General features: G+C 41.2%; 1 protein-coding gene across 1 annotated transcript in view; it reads left to right on the forward strand.

Moving 5' to 3' along the window:
• Window positions 1-20,201, forward strand: part of cfap92 (cilia and flagella associated protein 92 (putative)) — a 126,594-nt gene that overhangs the window by 44,015 nt on the left and 62,378 nt on the right. The window contains exon 8 of the mRNA XM_073072156.1: window positions 15,074-15,196. Within this exon, the coding sequence (XP_072928257.1) occupies window positions 15,074-15,196 (123 nt within the window). The remainder of the gene's footprint in view (window positions 1-15,073; window positions 15,197-20,201) is intronic.

The following is a 20,201-nucleotide window of genomic DNA, read 5'->3' on the forward strand; positions in this document are numbered from 1 at the left end:
TTCTGGGAACAATTCAGAAAGTGCAGGGTAAATGCATTGCAAAGATGAAAAAATATTCTAAAGGGACGATGACAAAACCATAGCTAACAAGAGAAATTAAAGAGCATAAGAGCAACAGAGTGGGTATGAAATATTGCTAATGTTAGAGGATTGGGAAGCTTTTGAAAATCAAAAGAAGATAACTAAAAAAGTCAAGGAGTGAAAAGATAAAATATGAAGATAAGCTAGCCAATAATATAAAAGAGGATACCAAACTTTTTTTTTTCAGATATATAAACAATAAAAGAGAGGTGAAAGTGGATATTGAATGGTTGGAAAGTGGTGCTGTAAAGGTAGTCATTGGAGACAAAGGAATGACAAATGAACTTAATAAGTATGTTGTGTCAGTCTTCACCCTGAACGACACTAGCAGTATGCCAGAAATTCGAGAGTATCAGCAGGCAGAAGTGAGTGTAGTTGCTGTTACTAGGGAGAAAATGCTTGGGAAGCTGAAAGGTCTGAAGATATATTGGTCACCTGGACCAGATGAACTATGCCCCATTGAGGTAGCTTGAAGAGATTGTGAAGGCATTAGTAATGATCTTTCAAGAATCGCTAGATTCTGGAATGGTTCAGAGGACTGGAAAAGTGTGAATGCCACTCCACTCTTCAGGAAGGGAGGGAGGCAGAAGAAAGGAAAGTACAGACCAGTTAGCCTGACTTCAGTGGTTGGGAAGATGCTGGAGTCTATTATTAAGGATTGAGCTACAGGGTACTTGGATGCACATAATTAAATAGGCCAAAGAGAGTATGGTTTCCTTAAGGGGAAATCTTCCTTGACAAATCTGTTGGAATCCTTTGAGGAAATAACAAGTAGGATAGACAAAGGAGAATTGTGGATGTTGTATTCCTGGATTTTCAGAAGGCCCTTGACAAGGTGCCACATATGAGGTTGCTTAACAAGGGAAGTTATTGGAGAGTATTTTTAGGGATAGGATTTATGAGTATTTAGAAAACCATGACCTAATTAGAGAGAGCCAGCATGGCTTTGTGCAGGGCAAGTCTTGTCTTATTATGTTTATAGAGTTTTTTTTTATGAGGCGACGAGGGTGATTAATGGAGACAGAGCTGTGTATGTTGTATACATGGATTTTAGTAAGATATTTGACAAGGTCCCTGATGGGAGGCTTATCCAGAAGATTAAGATGCATGGGATTCTTGGTGAAATGGCTGTTTGGATTCAGAATAGGCTTACGTATAGAAGACAGAGGGTAGTGTTTAAAGGTACTTATTGTACTTGGAGGTCTGTGATTATGGGTATTCAGCAGAGATCTGTACTGGGTCCTCTGCTGTTTGTGATGAATATGAATGACCTACATGAAAGTGTAGATGGGTGAGTTAGTAAATTTGCAGATTATATGAAGATTGGTGGAGTTCTGGATTGTGTAGGAGACTGGCAAAGAATGCCTTGGTAATTCAAATGCAAAGAGACATTACACTGTTAAGAGCAAGATCCTTAACAGAGTTGCTGAACAGAGGGATCTTGGGATCCAAGTTCATGGCTCCTGAAAGTGGTTACTCAGGTTGATAGGGTGGTTAAGAAGGCAGATGGCATGTTTGCCTTTATTAATCGAGGAATTGCGTTCAAAAGTCAGGATGTTATGTTGCAACTTTACAAAACCATAAGATATAGGAGCAGAATTAGGTCACTTGCAGACATCCCAATCTGCAAGAACTATTTTCAGGGAGGTAGCACCATCAATTTGCGGAAGACTTCCGGAACTTCCGGGAGAGGTGGGATGTCTGCAATAGAGTAACTCCTTGGCAGCTAGCCAGCTAGTTTAAATAATGTCCGCTATGCTAATGAACAAATGACACCTGTTAAACTCATCTCAACATGCCTTCTAGTCATTTAACAAACCATGGGCAATAGAAAAGTCACTGTTGCAAACAGTGCAGTGAGCAACACTGTCATTATTTTTGATATCTCTCTCTCCTCTTCTCGCTCTCTCCTCCTTGTCCTCCTCGTCCTCTCTCCTCCCCCCCCCCCCCACCCCGCTCACTCGCTTGCTCTCAAAAAGAGCAAGATTTCTGGGATATTGTATATAATTTGCGGGTGTCAGGGAGCCGCTATCAATTTGCAGGAGACTCCCAGAACTTCCAGGGGAGGTGGGATGTCTGCATTTGGCCCATCGTGCTTGCTCTGCTATTTTATCATGCCTGATCAATTTTCTCTCTCAGCCCTAATCTCCTGCCTTCTCCCTATATCCCTTCATGCCCTGACCAATGTAGAATCTATCAACCTCTGTCTTAAATGTACAAAAGGACTTAGCCTCTACTGCTATCTGTGTTAATGAATTCCACAGGTTCACCATTCTCTGGTTAAAGAAATTCCACCTCATCTCCGTTCAAAAACGAAGCCCCTCTATTCTGAGACTCTGTCCTCTGGTCGTGGACTCTTCCACCATAGGAGACATCCTCTCCACATCCACTCTATCAAGGTCTTTAAACATTCGATAGGTTTCAATGAGGTCACCCCTCATTCTTGTGAATTCCAGTGAATACAGGCCCAGAGCCATCAAATACTCCATATGACGAGCTGTTCAATCCTAGAATTATCTTTGTAACCTCCTTTGAACCTTCTCCAGTGTCAGCATACCCTGTCTAAGATGAGAAGCTGAAAACTGTTCCCAATACTCCAAGTGAGGCCTCACTAGTTCTTTATAAAGCCTCAACATTTATCTTCTAGTCTCCTGAAATGAATGCTAACATTGCATTTGCCTTCCTCACCACACACTTATCCTGCAAATTTACCTTTAGGGAATCCTGCACAAGGACTTCCACATCCCTTTGCACCTCAGATTTTTGAATTTTCTCTGCATTTAGAACTCTCTTAATCTGTCTAAGTCCTTCTGTAGCCTCTCTACTTCCTCAAAACTACCTGCCCCTTCACCTATCTTCATATCGTCTGCAAACTTTGCAACAAAGCCATCAATCCCATTAAGTCATAGCCGTATGGCATGAAAAGAATCGGTCCCAACACAGACCCCTGTGGGACACCACTAGTCACCGGCAGCCAACTAGAAAAGACTCCTCTTGTTCCCACTCTTTGCCTCCTGCCAATCAGCCACTGCCTTATCCATGCTAGTATCTTTCCTATAATACTATGGGCTCTTAACTTGCTACGCTGTCTCTTGTGTGACAATTTATTAAAGGCCTTCTGAAAATCCAAGTACACAACATCCGCTGATCTTCTTTTATCCATCCTGCTTGTTATTTCTTTAAATAATTCCAACAGATTTGTCAGGCAAGATTTTCCCATGAGGAAACCATTCTGACTATGGCCTATTTTTAATGTGCTTCCAAGTATCCCAAAACTACATCCTTAATAGTCGACTCCAACATCTTCACAACCACTGAGGTTGGACTTTTTTTTTTAATAGACATCCGTTAGTCTCAGGAGACCATGGATTTGTGCGTTGGAAAGTTTCCAGGGCACAGGCCTGGGCAGGGTTGTATGGGAGACCGGCAGTTGCACATGCTGCAAGTCTCCCCTCTCCACGCCACCGATGTTGTCCAAGGGAAGGGCAAGGGCGATACAGCTTGGCACCGGTGTCGTCGCAGAGCAATGTGTGGTTAAGTGCCTTGCCTTGACACAATATGCTGCCTTAGCTGAGGCTCGAACTAGTGACCTTCAGATCACTAGACCAATGTCTTAGCCACTTGGCCACGCGCCAACTGAGGTTGGACTAACTGGCCTATAATTTCCCTTCTTCTGCCTCTCTCCCCTCTTGGAGGGACATTTGCAATTTTCTGGTATTCTAGGATGATTAAAAATCAGAATCAGATTCAATATCACTGGCATATGTCATGAAATTTGGTGACTTTACACGGCGGCACAGTGAAATACATGATAAATAAATCATGGAGAAAAAACTGAGTTACATTAGTGTATATGTGACTATTAAATAGTTGTAGTGCAAAATAACAGAAATAAAAAGTAGTGAGGTAATGTTCAATGTCCATTTTGAAGTCGGATGGCAGAGGGGAAGAGGCTGTGCCCTCTGAAGAATGCCTCCACAATCTCTTCAGCCACCTCTTTCAGAACCCTGGTCCAGGTGACTTTCCCAAGAACCTTCTAATAATGGCAACCACACACTTCTGACCCCTGACACTCTTGAAATTCCAGCACACTGCTGGTGTCTTCCACAATGAAGACTGGTGCAAAATACTTACTCAGTTCCCCCGCTATTTCCTTGTCCCCCATTACTACTTCTCATTTTCCAGTGGTCTAATACCCACTCTCGCCTCTCTTTTACACTTTATCTGAAGCAGCTTTTGGTATCCTCTTTAATAAAATTAGCTAGCTTATTTTGGTATTTCATCTTTTCCTTCTTAATGACTTTTTTAGTTGCCTTCTGATGGTTTTTAAAAGCTTCACAATACTCTAACTTTCCACTAATTTTCCTGAATTATATGCCCTCTCTTTGGCCTTTATGTTGGCTTTGACTTCTCTTGTTAGCCATGGTTGTGTCATCTTGCCTTTAGAGTACTTCTTCCTCTTTGAGATGTATATATCCTGTGCCTTCTGAGTTGCTTCCAGAAATTCCAGCCATTTCTGCTCTGCCGTTATCCCTGCCATTATCTTTTCTGATCAATTTTGGCCAACTCCTCTCTTGAGCCTCTGTGATACCCTTTACTCCACTTTAATACTGATGCATTTGAATTTAGCTTTTCCTGCTCAAATTTCAGGGTGAATTCTCTCATATTGTGATCACTTGCCCTTATGGGTACTTTTGCCTTATCCTCCCCAATCAATTCTGTTTCATTGCACAACACCCAATCCAGAATAGTTGATCCCCTAGTGGGCTCAACCATGAGCTGCTCTAAAAAGCCATCTCATAGTCATTCTAGAACTTTGCCCTCTTGCAATCCAGCACCAACCTGAAATAAAATTCTATTTAGGGGGGATCTAGAGTATAACATACAGTTCTGGTTGGCCCATTATGAGAAGGATGTCAAGGCCTTGGAGAGGGTGCAGAAAAGATGTACAAGGATGCTGCCTGGATTAGAGTGCATGTGGGTTGGACAAACTTGGGTTGTTTTTTCAAGTGCGGCAGAGGCTAAGGGTACTTCTAATAGAGGTTTTATAGGATTATGAGAGACATAGATAGAGTAGACAGACAATATCTTTTTGCAAGGATTAAAATGAAATTGGGCATGCATTTAAGATGAGGGGAAGGGATAATTTCTTTCAAGGGAGATATGGGGGTCAAGTTTTTTTTACACAGAGAGTTGTGGGTGCCTGGAATGTCCTGCCTGGGATGGTGGTAGAGGCAGAAACATTAGAGACTCTTAAGTAATGTTTAGATAGACACATGATTGTGAGGAAAATGGAAGGATATGGACACTGTGTAGGCAGTAGAGATTAGTTGGCCACTTGATTACTAATTTAACTAGTTTATCACAACATTGTGGGCAGAAGGGCCTTTTCCTGTGCTTTACTGTTCCATGTTCTATGTTGGATTATGTACTAAGGTGAAAATAAGAAGCCAAAATATTCCAAATATTTTGGTATTTAATTTGCATTTAATTATTTCTTTTGTTCATTTAAAAAATCTGGGAAATTGTCCTTAATGAAGATATTATTCAAATGTTTATATTTCTGTTGAGGTTAAGACCTCGTTCGGAGTCAGCTTGCTGTGCTTTTGGAATGGGTGGGTGGGCAAATATTGCATGTCTCAAGGAAGTCAACTAATTGCTTCAAGCTCGACAGAAAAGTAAACCTTAAAATTTATTCAGAATATTAGGAACCATAAAATATGGAAGAACCAGTCCATTCCATCTCAGACTTCAGCTGAAGAGGTGGGCAATCGTAATTTAAAATCCATCGTTTGCTGTGTATAATAGCATGGAAATGCTCCTGCTTTGGGGAGCTGTGTAAAATAGCTGGTGTCTGGCAGGCCAGTAGATGCTGTGCACGGGCCTGCTGCTGTAAATTTCTATTGCACTTTAGACATTGCATGTAATTAAATAGGCTTAGCTCCTTATTTTCCTCCTCATCCTTTAATGCAGGGTGAAGAGAGATTGGAGCAAGAGGCTGTAAACTGGGTTGTTGTTCTCTACTGATGGAGCTGTTAGGGCCACCTCAGGTGTTTGGAGTCATACAGAGATGCAGCACAGAAATCGGCCCTTCCAGCCCATGTTGTCCACATCGAACATCAGCCATTTGTTTTCCAATCATCCTACATGAATCCATTTTCTTCATTCTCCCTAGATTCTCTTCAGTACCCCCCTCCCCCCCCAAATTCGATCACTTACCTCTTGGGGCAGTTTACATTGACCAGTTAACCTGCCAACCTAAAACTGGAGCACCTGGAGGAATCCCAAAATGTCACAGGGAAAAGGTGCAAACACCACACAGAGAGCATCGGAAGTTAGGATTGATCGTGGGTTTCTGAAACTGTGAGGTAGCAGCTTTACCAGCTGTGCCAAAGCACCATCTAAAAACCGGGTGAGGAACAAACCTCACCGGTGGAAGATGCTGCCCTTAATTACTAGTGACTTAAGTTAATGAGAAGGAAAGGTGTGGAGAGAGGGTGTGAAGAAATATCTCTACTAACTGGAGTTATAAATTGCACCATATTTAATAGAATACAGTCTATAATGTGTACTACGCATGTTAATCAAAATGGCTTCTTTGTTAAAAGTAAAACTGCTTCTTTGTTATGCTAACTGGTGAGAGGGTGTTGTCTTGCAGAGCATTCTCGAAGCTTCTCACAGTCTGTTTAGGTTTAGGATTGCTGATAACGGGGATTGTATTCATTAATTAACCAATGGGGTTGGATGTCATTTTTTTATTGTGGGTCTGGGAGCTGGGGTTTTGCGGGTTTTTCGAGAGCGGGGAAGAAGATGCCGAAGAAGGTGGACGTGTGCCGCACTGCTCGGTCGACCACTTCGGGTGGTCCCAGGTGCGAGGTTGTGGAGGATGGCTGAAGCGAAGAGTGGTCGAACGGTTCGATGGTTGAGCTCCAACGATGTGCACTAGATTGACTGAACCCTGATAAGTTTTGGCACCTTTTACTTTATTTTCTTTTCTTTCATATATACTGTATTGTTAGTAATCATTTAGTTCTAGTAAAATCTTTAAAGTATATTCTATAACTGTATCTGGTGTGAGCTTGATATGGTGTGAGCGATGCTGTGTTAACTTGTTTTCCACAGCACCTGCGTATACGGGAGGCGGGGTTGGAGAGTGGCTGGAATTTCCCCCTAGACATATACCAGCCTGTCGTGTAAGCGTTACAAATGTTTTATAGAAACAATCATGCACAGTACCCACAAATTAATATTCAGCAAATTAATATACACATTTTCATTGTCTCCTCTGCTCAGTTTATGGACAAGGAGAATTCAACAATAACCTGTCAACTACAACCAAAAAGCATAATAGGTCTGAACTTACCATTAGCATACTTTGACAGGCTAAAAAATAATTATTTTAATGAAGTCTTTTGTGAGGGAACTTGTTCACGTTGACTCTACTTTGAAGCTAGAGGAAGCTGTGGAACTAAACAAATTTTTCAATAACAGAATGAAAATGGTTTCCTCCTTAGTCGTGAGGTCAAAAGATCATCCTGGATACCTTGGAAGTCTGACCTTGAAGATTTGCACACATAGGGGCAGTGGTTGTCTGCATTTGACAGCAGTATTTACCACGTGGACATCAGTTACATCAGCTTGGTCCTCACAAGAAAATCACTCCATCAACCTTGACCTTGAGGGTAAAAACTCAAAAAATGTTATGGTTTCAATTTGTTTGGGAAAATGTTTCATAGGCTCTCAGAATGATAGGCATCCATAATTGCATGGATCTTTCAATGTCATGTGGAGGTGCTCTTTGAGAAGTTTAATGTTCTTTGCAACATGTAATTCTGGACAAATTGGTTCTATTTTAGAGGACGTTTTGAGTTTGCAATAGATGGTGATGGTAGTGGTTAGTCCATGACCAATGGTCTACCACAGAAATAGCGAATCTTACTGTTTCTTATTTACGTTCGTGAACTGGACAGTTGCCCGTGATGGAGCTCAATATATGAGTTTGCAGGTAACAAGAAAATTGGTGATTTTAGTAGTGAGGAAGGTAGTCTTAGGATGAAGAATGATATCGATATGCTGGTTAATTGGGAAGAACAAGAGCAGATGGAATTTAATTCCAATAAGTATGAGATAGTGCACTTTAGCAGGGACAAATAAGGGTTAGTCATACAGAACTGTGCAAGTGTCTGAGGCTTATGTATATAGCTAGGGTGCCTAAGACTTCTGCACAGTTCTGTAGTAATTGCATGTATTACTCTACTGCTGCAAAAAAAAAACAAATTTCATGACATATGTGAGTGATGATAAACCCGATTCTGATATGCGTCTCTGTTGTTGACTGAGAGTGGGAAGGGGACAGGGAGAGGGGAATCATGGTTGGGAAAAGAGGAAGTGGGAGGGGAGGGAGCAGGAAGCACCAGAGAGATGTTCTATAATAATCAATAAACCAATTGTTTGGAATCAAATGACCCTGCCTGGTGTTTCAGGGCTGGGTGTGGCTGCACCTACACCAAACCCACCCCGGCACTCCTTCTCTGCCACCTGTCCCACACTCCTCCTCACCATTCCCAACATCCTTTGCTCCTGCCAGACTTACAAACTTGCTCTCCACTCCACACTGACAGATGGAGTACCATGCAAAAGCCTTAGGCACCCCAGCTATTATTAATGTGTCTCAGACTTTTGCACAGTATCGTACACCAGGTATGGTAGGGCCCTGTGGAGTATTAAGGAAGTGTGAGTCCAAAGGCCTTTGCAAGTGGCAACATGTAAAAATAGAACATTGAAGAAGGCATATGGATTGCTTATTTCCATTGGGGCAGCACAGTAGTGTAGAGATTGGCACAAAGTTTTACAGTACCAGCAATTCAGGTTCTTTTCCTGCCGCTGTCCGTAAGGAGTTTGTACGTTCTCTCTGTAACTGTGTGGGTTTCCTCCCACATTCCAAAGACCTACTGTTGCTTAAGTTAATTGGTCATTGTAAACTGTCCTGTGATTGGACAAAGGTCAAATCGGGGATTGCTAGACCGTGCAGCTCGAAGGACTGGAAGGGCCTGTCTGGACTGTATCTCAATAAATTAATTAGCTGGGGTGGAGAATATAAGAGAAGGTTGTGGTGTAACTTATAAGACAGCGATTAGGCCACAGTTGGAGTATTGCGTGCAGTTCTGGTTGCCATGCAGTAGGAAGGATGTGACTGCACCGGAGAGGTTCAGTCACTATGAGGAGGAGGTTCACTATGGCATAACCTGAGAAATGGATTGCTTCAGTTATGAGGTGACATTGGATAGGCTGGGTTTGTTTTCCTTTGAGCAGAGGAGGTAGAGAGGGGTGGCAGTGGAATATAAAATTATGAGGGTCATGGAACAGATGGATAATCAGAATATTTTCCCCATGGCAGAGGCAATGGACAGACATTGAAGAGAAAGTTAATCCCACAATCATCGTACAGTTACTATATCCTGTTGTCTATTTATTTATTTATTTATTTATCTATCTAGAGATACATTGTGAGCAGACCCTTCTGGCCCAACGAACTGCACACCCAGTAACCCACCTATAGTATCTTTTAATTAGGCTAATTACAGGGCAGTCTACAATGACCAGTTAACCTACCAACCTGCATGTGTTGAAACCCACGTGGTCACGTCCTTACAGACAGCACTGGAAGTGAACTCTGAACTCTGGGACGCCGAGCTGTAATAGCATCACGTTATTACACTTTGCTACCGTGGCACCCTTTCAGACTGAATAATCTAAACTTTACAAAAAACAATCAGAACCTTGCACCTGAAAAACATAACAGTTGTAAATGTGTAAAAATGTCCAGACAAAATGTGCCATTGAAATCGTGAAGGCATTGTGAAGATGGAAAACTGAAATATAATTAGAAAATGCTCCGAGTACTGGGCAGGTTTGACAAAGGATCTTCAACGTCAACCAATCTCTGCTTTTCTTTCCTGCTTTCAGCACTTAACTGCTGGGTGTTTCCAGCTTTTACTTTTCACCCCACAACACTGTCATTTTTGCTGACTCCTGCCGAGATTATTGTGATGGGATGGTACAAGAATTCTGGTATCTCTTCACCGGAGTATGCAATTAATAAAAGTAGCCCACTCAGTTTTCCCAAGAAAGTGCACTCATTTTAAAGGCAAGAAACAAATGATATAGTAGGTTTTCATAAATAAAATGGCAGGGGTGTTTTAAGTTTAAGGGAAACCATCACAACTCCGTTATTGTCCTCCAAACAAGGTAAAAAAAATAAATCACAATATTACGTCATCACATCAGGCCTGTCTTAAAGTGAACCCCAGATCAACGTTGGTGGCTGTGAATTATGCATATACTTCCACCCTTTACATTATCCTGCAATATCACATCATTTGGTGTGGATCCAGAAGCGTCCTGTAGTCAGTCCTGCTCGGTTTATATTTGAAAAATAAACCCAGTGGATGGCTTCCAAGGAGTGTATGGGACTGTTACATTAAAGGGGGAATCTTAATCAGTCATCTAAAAATTGTTAGAAGTATTAAATGTACAATTAAAAAAAAAATGAAGTGTAAAGCAGAAAATACCTTTTAATTACTTTCTGCACCGGCATATGAAATTTTAAACCTATTGAGTAAGAATTCCCCTGAAGTTTGGAAACTGGCTGACAGTACTAAATGAGCTGTGTTGTTTAACAGTACACGTATCCTCGTTTTCATGTTAAATAAACCACAGGACAATTGAAATATCCTGTTCAAAAGAGAAAACCAGTTGTTGCTGAAGCTTGGGTAATCCCCACAAGGCAGCATTCCAATAGAAAACAGCATGGTCACAGACAAATGCAGCAGTACTAGCTGGAACCTAGTGAGTGATGTTGTTGCTCACAGCTTTTTCGATTCTCAGCAAGAAGGTCTTCCTAATTATTACTATATTTGCATCTGTGGCAGCTACAGCTAAGACAGGCTCCATTAAGTTCTCAAAAAAAAAACTTTGACTGTCAAATTAAACGAAGATGTAACAAACAATTTATTAAATGCTGCATTTCAAATACCTCCAAGTGCAAACTTCCAGATGTTAGAATAATTATCTTAATTAGTTCAGGCAGTAGATTCTTCATGGGTTCTGCTTTCGTGCACTCATAGCTGCGTTGAGTCTGTCTTTCCTCTTTGGCAATCTCAATCCAGTAATATTTTCACAGATTCAGAGATTCAAAATTAATAGCTCAGAAAGAGTCCTTTTAGCCCATCGTGTCTGCTTGCAAGGGTGATTAAAGGTATCAAATAAATCAGAATAAAGGCTGATTGCTGCCACCAGACTAACATCAATTCCACACGAGCAAACCGGAGAGCACTGAATTAGCTCTGAATTTGGAAGTGTGCTTGCAATCATAGAATATTACAGCACCAGAAATAGCCTGTCTAAATAATTTTATAGGAAAAGGATTCAGGTGAGTAAAAGAAATAGGAATCTATATTTTAAATCAATAGAGTAAAGGATTGTAAGACTACTAATAAAGATGGCATGCAACCTAGTTTATTAACTGTCACAACACTAAGCATATGTCAGAACTTGTCTTTCCAAACTTTTATTTATAAGAAAAAGATGCAGTCAATGTTTTGTTTTAATGGATCAGCATCACATACATCTTTTGTTACTGTCACATAATTTAGCTTTTTTATCTTGCAGCTGGCAATTTTTTCTACATTTTGAAGTTTCTAGTTTCTGCACCTTCTCAATTTTCTGCTGTTTATAAAGTTATGAACTTATGTAACTAAATTATGTAGTTTATTATTTGACTGGAAGAGAATTTTTCTAAATATAGCCACTTAAACCTACTGTCCACAAAGCTGGCAGAAACTGTTCTTGTGCATTAGACCAGCACAGAGATAATTCACAATGAAGTACAGCAATAAAGGGATAGCAATCACAAATATAAATGGATTAAACCATTGGTCTAATTGGATGCAGCAAGTAGTTGCTGGTTAAACAGTGGCAATCATGAATAACAGATAATTGTGCCAAGTCAAAGCAGTAGCCAGCAGGAAAGGAAGGTTTCTTATAATTTCAGGTTTCAATTGCTTCATTTAGACCATGTCATTTTAACTGAACTCTTCAGAAAAGTTGCTGGTATTGGCTTTGTTATATGGAACCTGTATTTACAGAATATGGTAGTTCACCCGCCAGTCTTTTTTTTTTCTTTGTGGGTGTTTGATGTTCCTGTTTCATTCCTTGTGGATTTTATCTCTCTAAACATCACTGCCTATTATGGTTTTTGTTCTTCATTCCTTCCTTTGGACGGACGGACAATGAGATGAAAAGAAGCACAATAGCGAGCTATTGAGTAATGGCCTGAACACAGACTAAGAGCCACTCGCTTGGACCATTTTTTGTGGAGCATTGCAGAAAAAAAAGATGTAGTTTACCACTGCTGTCCACGGGTTTGTCAGACCCATCACCACTCTTAACTACTGCTCTTTACTCTTTGTGGGCTGAGGGAACTTTACCGTGCTTGTACTGTTCTACCTCTTGCTCCTTTTAGCCCGAAACTGGGATTGTCGCCTAAATGTCCCAGATCATGGCACATTGCTATTTCAAATAGGTGCCAGGGGCCAGAATAATAAAGCTGTACAAGCTTGAGGAGTGGCCAGCTTCTTGTAACCAGAGTATATTGGACCACACTTGTGCAGTTTATGTGAATAGCAAGATATTCCACTTGATCTCTGTACATGGGCACCCTTTTTAATAGGCAGTGCCAATACACCTTAGTTCAGTGACTCTTGTCCATCTATTCACTATTATTTAACCTTGCTTATGCCATGGACCAATACCATTAAGCAAGGAGTCGGTAGACTCCAGGTTGGAAATCCCCGATTTAACCCATTTAAGAGCACTAAAGAAATTCTGTTGGTATACTGATAGTCTCTCCAATTGCCCCTTTCATGAGAAAGTACAACCGATACCACAAGACTCTTGGGACTGACAGGAAATATGGTGCATTTTGATACATATATTCTGGGAGCTCTCTACAACGTGAGCCTGTCAACACAGGCTGATTTATTGTGGACTGCTCTATTCTTCATAGCCTGGTAATTCCATAGAGACTGGTACCTGAGAAGGTAAAGAAGCCACAATGGAGGCATCACTAGAGCACAAAAAAATGCTTGAAGGTAAGGGGCAACCAAAGGAGACAGGCCAGCACCTAAATAGGTCAGGAAGCATTTGATAATACTGTGCTTTTAATAACCTCACTCAACCTAACCGGTAATTGAGTAATAGCTTCTCAATCCACTGCTTTCCTTTCCTTGGAACAGAGATGTGGAGGAATTTCCTAGCCAGACGGTGGTATATCTGTGGAATTCATTGCCACAGGCAGCTGTGGTATATCTGAAGTGGAGGTTGATAGCTTCTTAGTTAGTAAGAGCATCAGAGGTAATGTGGAGAAGGCAGGAGAATGGGATTGGAAGACATAGGATGTGGAAGCATTGGAAAGGGTACAGAGGAGATTTACTAGGTTGCTGCCTGGTTTAGAGAGTATGGATTATGATCAGAGATTAAGGGAGCTAGGGCTTTACTCTTTGGAGAGAAGGAGGATGAGAGGAGGCATGATAGAGGTGTAAAAGATATTAAGAGGAATAGACAGAGTGGACAGCCAGCGCCACTTCCCCAGGGCACCACTGCTCAGTACAAGAGGTCATGCTTTAAGGTAAGGGGAGGGAAGTTCAAGGGGGATATTAGAGGAAGGTTTTTCACTCAGAGAGTGATTGGTGTGTGGAATGCTCTGCCTGAGTCAGTGGTGGAGGCAGATACACTAGTGAAGTTTAAGAGACTACTTGACAGGCATATGGAGGAATTTAAGGTGGGGGGTTATTTGGAAGGCAGGGTTTGAGGGTGGGCACAACATTGTGGGCCGAAGGGCCTGTAATGTGCTGTACTATTCTATGTTCAATGTTCTATGTTCTATAACCTTCGCACATCCTCCCATATTCTTTAAATCATCTCTAGATTACTTATAATACCTAATACAATGTAAATGCTATGTAAATAGTTGTTATACTGTATTGTTTAGGGAATAATGAGGAGGCTCAATAATACTAAAGTCAGGATCTGTGGAGGTTGAGGGCTGAGGATCTTCAAGCGTTGAAGGTTGAGACTTCACAATTGCAGATGCTTTAGTTAGAATTGCTTTTCAGGAGCCATTTTTTCACAGAAACAAAGTAGTGACTGAATGAGATGTGAGGTGAACAATGTTCAAACAACGAGCGCTGGAGAGAGAACTTCCGGGTTTTCCTGATCTGCGGTTGGTTGAATCCGCGCATGCGGAACCTGCGGATAATGAGGACCGACTTTATTTCTGTTTCTGATCTTCTAGCAGGTTGGGTCATCCAAGTTATCAACTTACTTTACTTCCCTTTGCAGTTCTAAAAAAAAATCATTTATGGGATGTGGACGTCGCCAGCTAAGCCAGCATTTATTGCCGAGCCCCAGTTGCCCTTGAGTAGTTTCTCCTACAAGATGTTGCCCTGGTGGTTTTGACAGAGCTGGACTCATTCATGGGTTGTCAACATCCTTACATTGTCAACACTCTGATGCTCGAGTCTCCGAGAGCCCAGTTGCAGACTTCAGCATTTAATCTGCTCCACGGGCTGCTGGCCCAGATGGTTGTTTGAATGATGATGTCTTAGGTCGTGTGGGTGGTCAGGAAGCAGATGTATTGCTGTCCTAAGGGAAGCTCATATTGCTAAACAGTCCAAAAGGGCTGGGGGTCAGCACTTCCTCCTTATTTGTTAACTTCCCCTGTATTCAACAGGAGCACTTATTGTATTGAAAATGCAGCATTTTTGCTTTGCCTTCAGTTTTGTGTTGTGGCATGACTCTGCATCATTTGTTGGCAATGACTACAGATGTTGAACTTCCAGTATGAAATGGAAAACATTGATAATAGTTATTTCATTGTAAAATCTAGCTCTGTGATCAAGCTGCACCTAAACTTGTCCACATTTTGCTGCAGCAACAACAAAGAAGCAAGGTACAATCAAAATCATCCCTCCAAAAATACATCATAAGAAAAAGAAAGTCAAAGAGAAACCAGTGCCAGCTTTGATAAACCTGGATATTAAACTTCTCCTTGCGGGTGAGTGAACACAAATGTCAGAAATAATTATGTGAGGAAGACAAATCTCAGGGTTGTATACTGCATATACACTTCGATAATAAATGTACTTCGAATCTTAAATCATGGGGAATGGGGAAAGGATGTAGTCGATATCTTTTGACAAAAATGACTTATCCTGTAGGTTTAAACCTGATAGATTACTTCTCATTCCTTCATTGTTTTCTACAAATAGATCATCACTTGGAAGCGATACTATTTTGTTCAACTAAATGAAATTATTGAATTTGGTAGGATATGGACAATGATTTTTTTTCATAGTCAGCAATTCGAGCTGATAGTGAGACCATTCAAGTAATTTCTAAATTTTGTAGTGGGTGGCAATGTTCAGCATTTGAAAGTGAACTACGGAGTATTAGCTGCTCTCAGGTGGGTACTCCCTGGACTGACCCAGTCCCTTGGGGTGTGAGGATATGCTAGGATTTCCCAGTATTGTACTGGAGAATTCCCCTGCATCATGAATTGCAAGTGGGTCTTAATATGGCAATGGAGATCCCAGTAATCTGCATGGGGTTCCCTAATGTGGAGATTAGGACAAGCAGGTTAGGTTCAGTTACTAGTTTCCACATTTTATTCTAATACTTAATTGAATGCTTACCATATTTATTCATTTCTAAACTTTAATTTTTAGCTTATATTAAGCTTAGTAGTTTTTATGTGAGAATCAGGTTTAACATCACTGCCTTATGATGAAATTTGTTTTGCGACAGTGTGCAGTGCAGAGATATAAAATCACTATAAATTACAAAATAAATAATTGGTGTTTTTAAAAAAAAAAAAGGAATAGCAAGGTATATTCAGAGCTCTGACAGAGAAGAGTCAGGATGCTGTCCACCATACATTTACAGAAGTCTAAGATTGGTGATGCACCAGATCTTCTCAAGCTTCTAGTGAAGTAGAACCATTGGTGTGCTTTCTTCATGATTGCATCAATGTGCTGGGTCCAGGACAGACCCAGGAACTTGAAGCTGCTCACTCTTTCCATGTTCTCCTAGCTTTCTCTTCCTGAAGTACACAACCAGTTCCTTGGTCTTGCTGATATTGAGTGCGAGGTTGCTGTTGTGACACTACCCAGCCAGCTGATCAATCTCACTCCACACTGCATTGTTGTGGGATTTTACCAACAATGGTGTCATCTGAGGATTTATGTTAATAACATATCCTCCTTACTGATTCCCCTGTACTGTCAGTGAAGAGGAAATATTATCACTGATCCATACTGACTGTGGTCTCCTCATGAGGAAGTCGAGGAACCATATCCAGTACTGATGGGATGGTGGTATCGAACGCTGAGCAATGGTATTGAATGTTTTGCTGTTGTCGCTGGCTATCAGAAACATTTAAACATTGTTACAAACTTTCTCAGTTGTAAACTGGTGGTGAGACTCCAACCTAAATTGAGACTTTCATCAAGGTTTGTTGAAGTGATCTTTGAGTGGGGTCTTGTGGGAATTTTGGAAGAAGTATGCTCTCACTTTGGCCCATTGTCATTCAGAATTGTATGGATCTTACTAGGGTAACGTGTTACCAAATAGGTATTTCCAAGACTGCCAAGATCACCATGTTCTTTGGACAAGTATTTTTTTAAAAGAAACAGTTTAAAATTAATGTGACAATATTTTTCACAATGATATTTTGTATATTGAATCCATCTATTGATGTAATAAACTCCGTAAAAGGGAATAGTGTTTAACATAACTTGATTTAGTTCCTTTTATATACTCTCCATTTTTATGTACTACTTCAAATTTCATTTTTGAAATACGTTTACCAATATTATTTTAACCTATCCCTTATTGGTTTCATCTTTAAACACTTAATATGTTGAATAAACTCTTTTTGGGCTTCCAGCCAGATACAGATATCGATTATAACCGACATTTCGATGACAAACTCTGTCCCCTTCTTCAGTGATGATGCCTGGGTACGTCCAGTCCATTGGTATTTATACCCTGTAGTCCTTCCCTCCTAATTGGTTAGTCCTCATCCAATCAGATTTCTGCTCTCCCACCTTGTATAAATTCAAACTCCAGTTCTTTCTTAGAGCGAGACCATCGCCTTTGTTAAAATTCTTTTTCTCTAGTTTTAATTCAATAGCTTCCATTACCAGGAGTTCTTAAAAGCCATTGGCACAGCACTGTCATTTTGTGCTGTAGTCAATCCTATGGTCTTTGCAATTGCAATGTTCTGCTACCACTAATTTCTCTGGGTAACCCAAATGGATACACCACCTGTGCTTCTTGATTCGGGTTTCCCCCATTCGTCCCATCTGGTCAATATACACTGCTCCACGTTCACAGGGAATCCTGTAAACACCAGCCATCCTGAGTCTCAGGTCATCTTTGGCCTGCGTAAGTTGTGACTTGAGCTTCCTTATGGGTTTGTGGATGGTATTGGTCTGGTATTTCTTCACGATCCTGGTGATCCTTCCAGAAACTGTAGAAACATAGGGAAGACAGGTGGTAGTGACAGGCTCTTCCTGGTTGGTAGGTTTCCTGGTTTTCTCGTCTGCCCTTTTAAGATTGGTTTTACTTTACTTTATTTCACCAAATAATTGATACTAAAGCGTACAATCATCACAGTGATATTTGATTCTGCGCTTCGCACTCCCTGAAGTACAAATCGAAGTAAATATAATAAAAATTTAAATTATAAATCATAATTAGAAAATAGAAAAGGGAAAGTAAGGTAGTGCGTCAGGTCCGTATATTTGGAAGGTACGGCCCAGATCCGGGTCAGGATCCATTCAGCAGTCTTATCACAGTTGGAAAGAAGCTGTTCCCAAATCTGGCCGTACGAATCTTCATGCTCCTGAACCTTCTACTGGAGGGAGGTGGGACAAAAAGTGCGTTGGCTGGGTAGGTTGTGTCCTTGATTATCCTGGCAACACTGCTCCGATAGTGTGCAGTGTAAAGTGAGTCCAAGGATGGAAGATTGGTTTGTGTGATGTGCTGGGCTATGTTCACGATCTTCTGCAGCTTCTTCCGGTCTTGGACAGGACAACTTCCATACCAGGTTGTGATGCACCCTAGAAGAATGCTTTCTACAGTGCACCTATAAAAATTAGTGAGGGTTTTAGGGAACAGGCCAAATTTCTTCAGCTTTCTCAGGAAGTAAAGGCGCTGGTGGGCCTTCTTGGCAGTGGATTCTGCTTGGTTAGACCAAGTCAGGTCATTTGTGATATTCACCCCAAGGAACTTAAAGCTTTTGACCTGTTCCACCTGTGCATCACTGATGTAGATGGGGTTGTGCGGTCCGCTACTTCTTCTGAAGTCAACAACCAGTTCCTTCGTCTTGCTGACATTGAGGGATAGGTTATTGTCTTCGCACCATGCCACCAGGTTCTTAATTTCCTCTCTGTACTCAGACTCATCATTACCCAGGATACAGCCTACAATTGTGGTGTCATCAGCAAACTTATATATTGAGTTCAATGGAAACTTGGCTATACAATCATGGGTGTACAGTGAGTACAGCAGGGAGCTGAGTACACAGCCTTGTGGGGCACCGGTGCTCAGAGTGATTGTAGAGGAGAGCTTATCCCCTATTTTTACAGCCTGGGTCCTGTCTGTGAGGAAGTTGAAGACCCAGCTGTAGATCTGGGTGCTAAGACCCAGGTTCCGGAGCTTAGGAATCAGTTTATTTGGAATGATGGTATTAAAGGCAGAGCTGTAGTCAATGAAAAGGAGCCTTACATATGCGTCTTTAATCTCCAGGTGTTCTAAGGAGGAATGTAGTACCAGAGAGATGGCATCTGCCGTTGACCTGTTGCTCCGGTAGGCGAATTGCAAAGTGTCGCGGTTGACTGGTAGGTTATGGTTGATGTGTACCATAACCAATCGCTCGAAGCACTTCATAGCAATTGATGTCAGAGCCACAGGTCGATAGTCATTCAGGCATGCCACCTTGCTTTTCTTCGGCACCGGGATTATCGTTGCCTTCTTAAAACATGAGGGGATCTTAGACTGAAGCAGGGAGCAGTTGCAGATGTCAGCAAACTCTCCAGCTAGCTCGCTTGCACAGGCCCGGAGAACCCGTCCCGGGACGCCATCTGGGCCCGTCGCCTTCCTTGGATTTACCTTCAGGAAGGCTCTTCTAACGTCTTCCTCGATGACGATGAATCTTGATGCCACCAGCTCCGGTTCATCCAGAGGGGGCGGGATGCTCCTCTTCTGTTCAAATCTTTGTATCTTCTGTTCGAATCGTTTCCTTCACTTTGTAGCCATTTTGTAAGAATGTCGTGAGTAATCGAAAAAGTGATCCTTTTTCACTTAATATATAAATTTAACTTCGTCACAATCTTGAGGTTGGACCTCCAATTGCCTGAAACAAGCTTTTGCTTTATTCTAGCTATTGGGTGCTTTTGTCTCATTTTTTGAGCACAGTTTTTGTATTCGTTTAGCTGATGAGACTACACAGCAGTGATTCAACTAGCAGATGGTGTTGAAATTTATATTTTGTCATTACATCAATCACAATTCCCAGTGCTTCTGTTACTTGAGGCTCCACTTTGATTTGCACCTAAAGTTAATTGCATCAATGGTACACTTTATTTGTATGCCATTGACATAATGTATTCACAAGTGGGATGTATCTTTTGTAGTGAATTACAAAAAAAAATATTTGAATTAAAAATTACATTAAAATCTGGAGATATCTAAAATTGGGGCAGCATGATAGCATATTGGTTAGCACAACGTGTTACAGCACAGGCGACACAGGTTCAATTCCTGCCGCTGCTTGTAAGGAGTTTGTATGTTATCTCCGCGACCCTGTGGCTTTCCTCCTGGTTTCCTCCCACAGTCCAAAGGTGTACCATTTGGTGGGTTAATTGGTCATTGTAAATTGTCTTGTGTTTGAAATCGGGGAATTGCTGGGCAACATGCCTTGAAGGACCTGTTCTGTGCTTTATCTCAATAAATAAATACGTAAATAAAATGCCACTATATTAATTGCTCACACTTTT

This window comes from Hemitrygon akajei, chromosome 19, assembly GCF_048418815.1.
Source record: "Hemitrygon akajei chromosome 19, sHemAka1.3, whole genome shotgun sequence".
In the NCBI taxonomy this organism is placed as follows: domain Eukaryota; kingdom Metazoa; phylum Chordata; class Chondrichthyes; order Myliobatiformes; family Dasyatidae; genus Hemitrygon; species Hemitrygon akajei.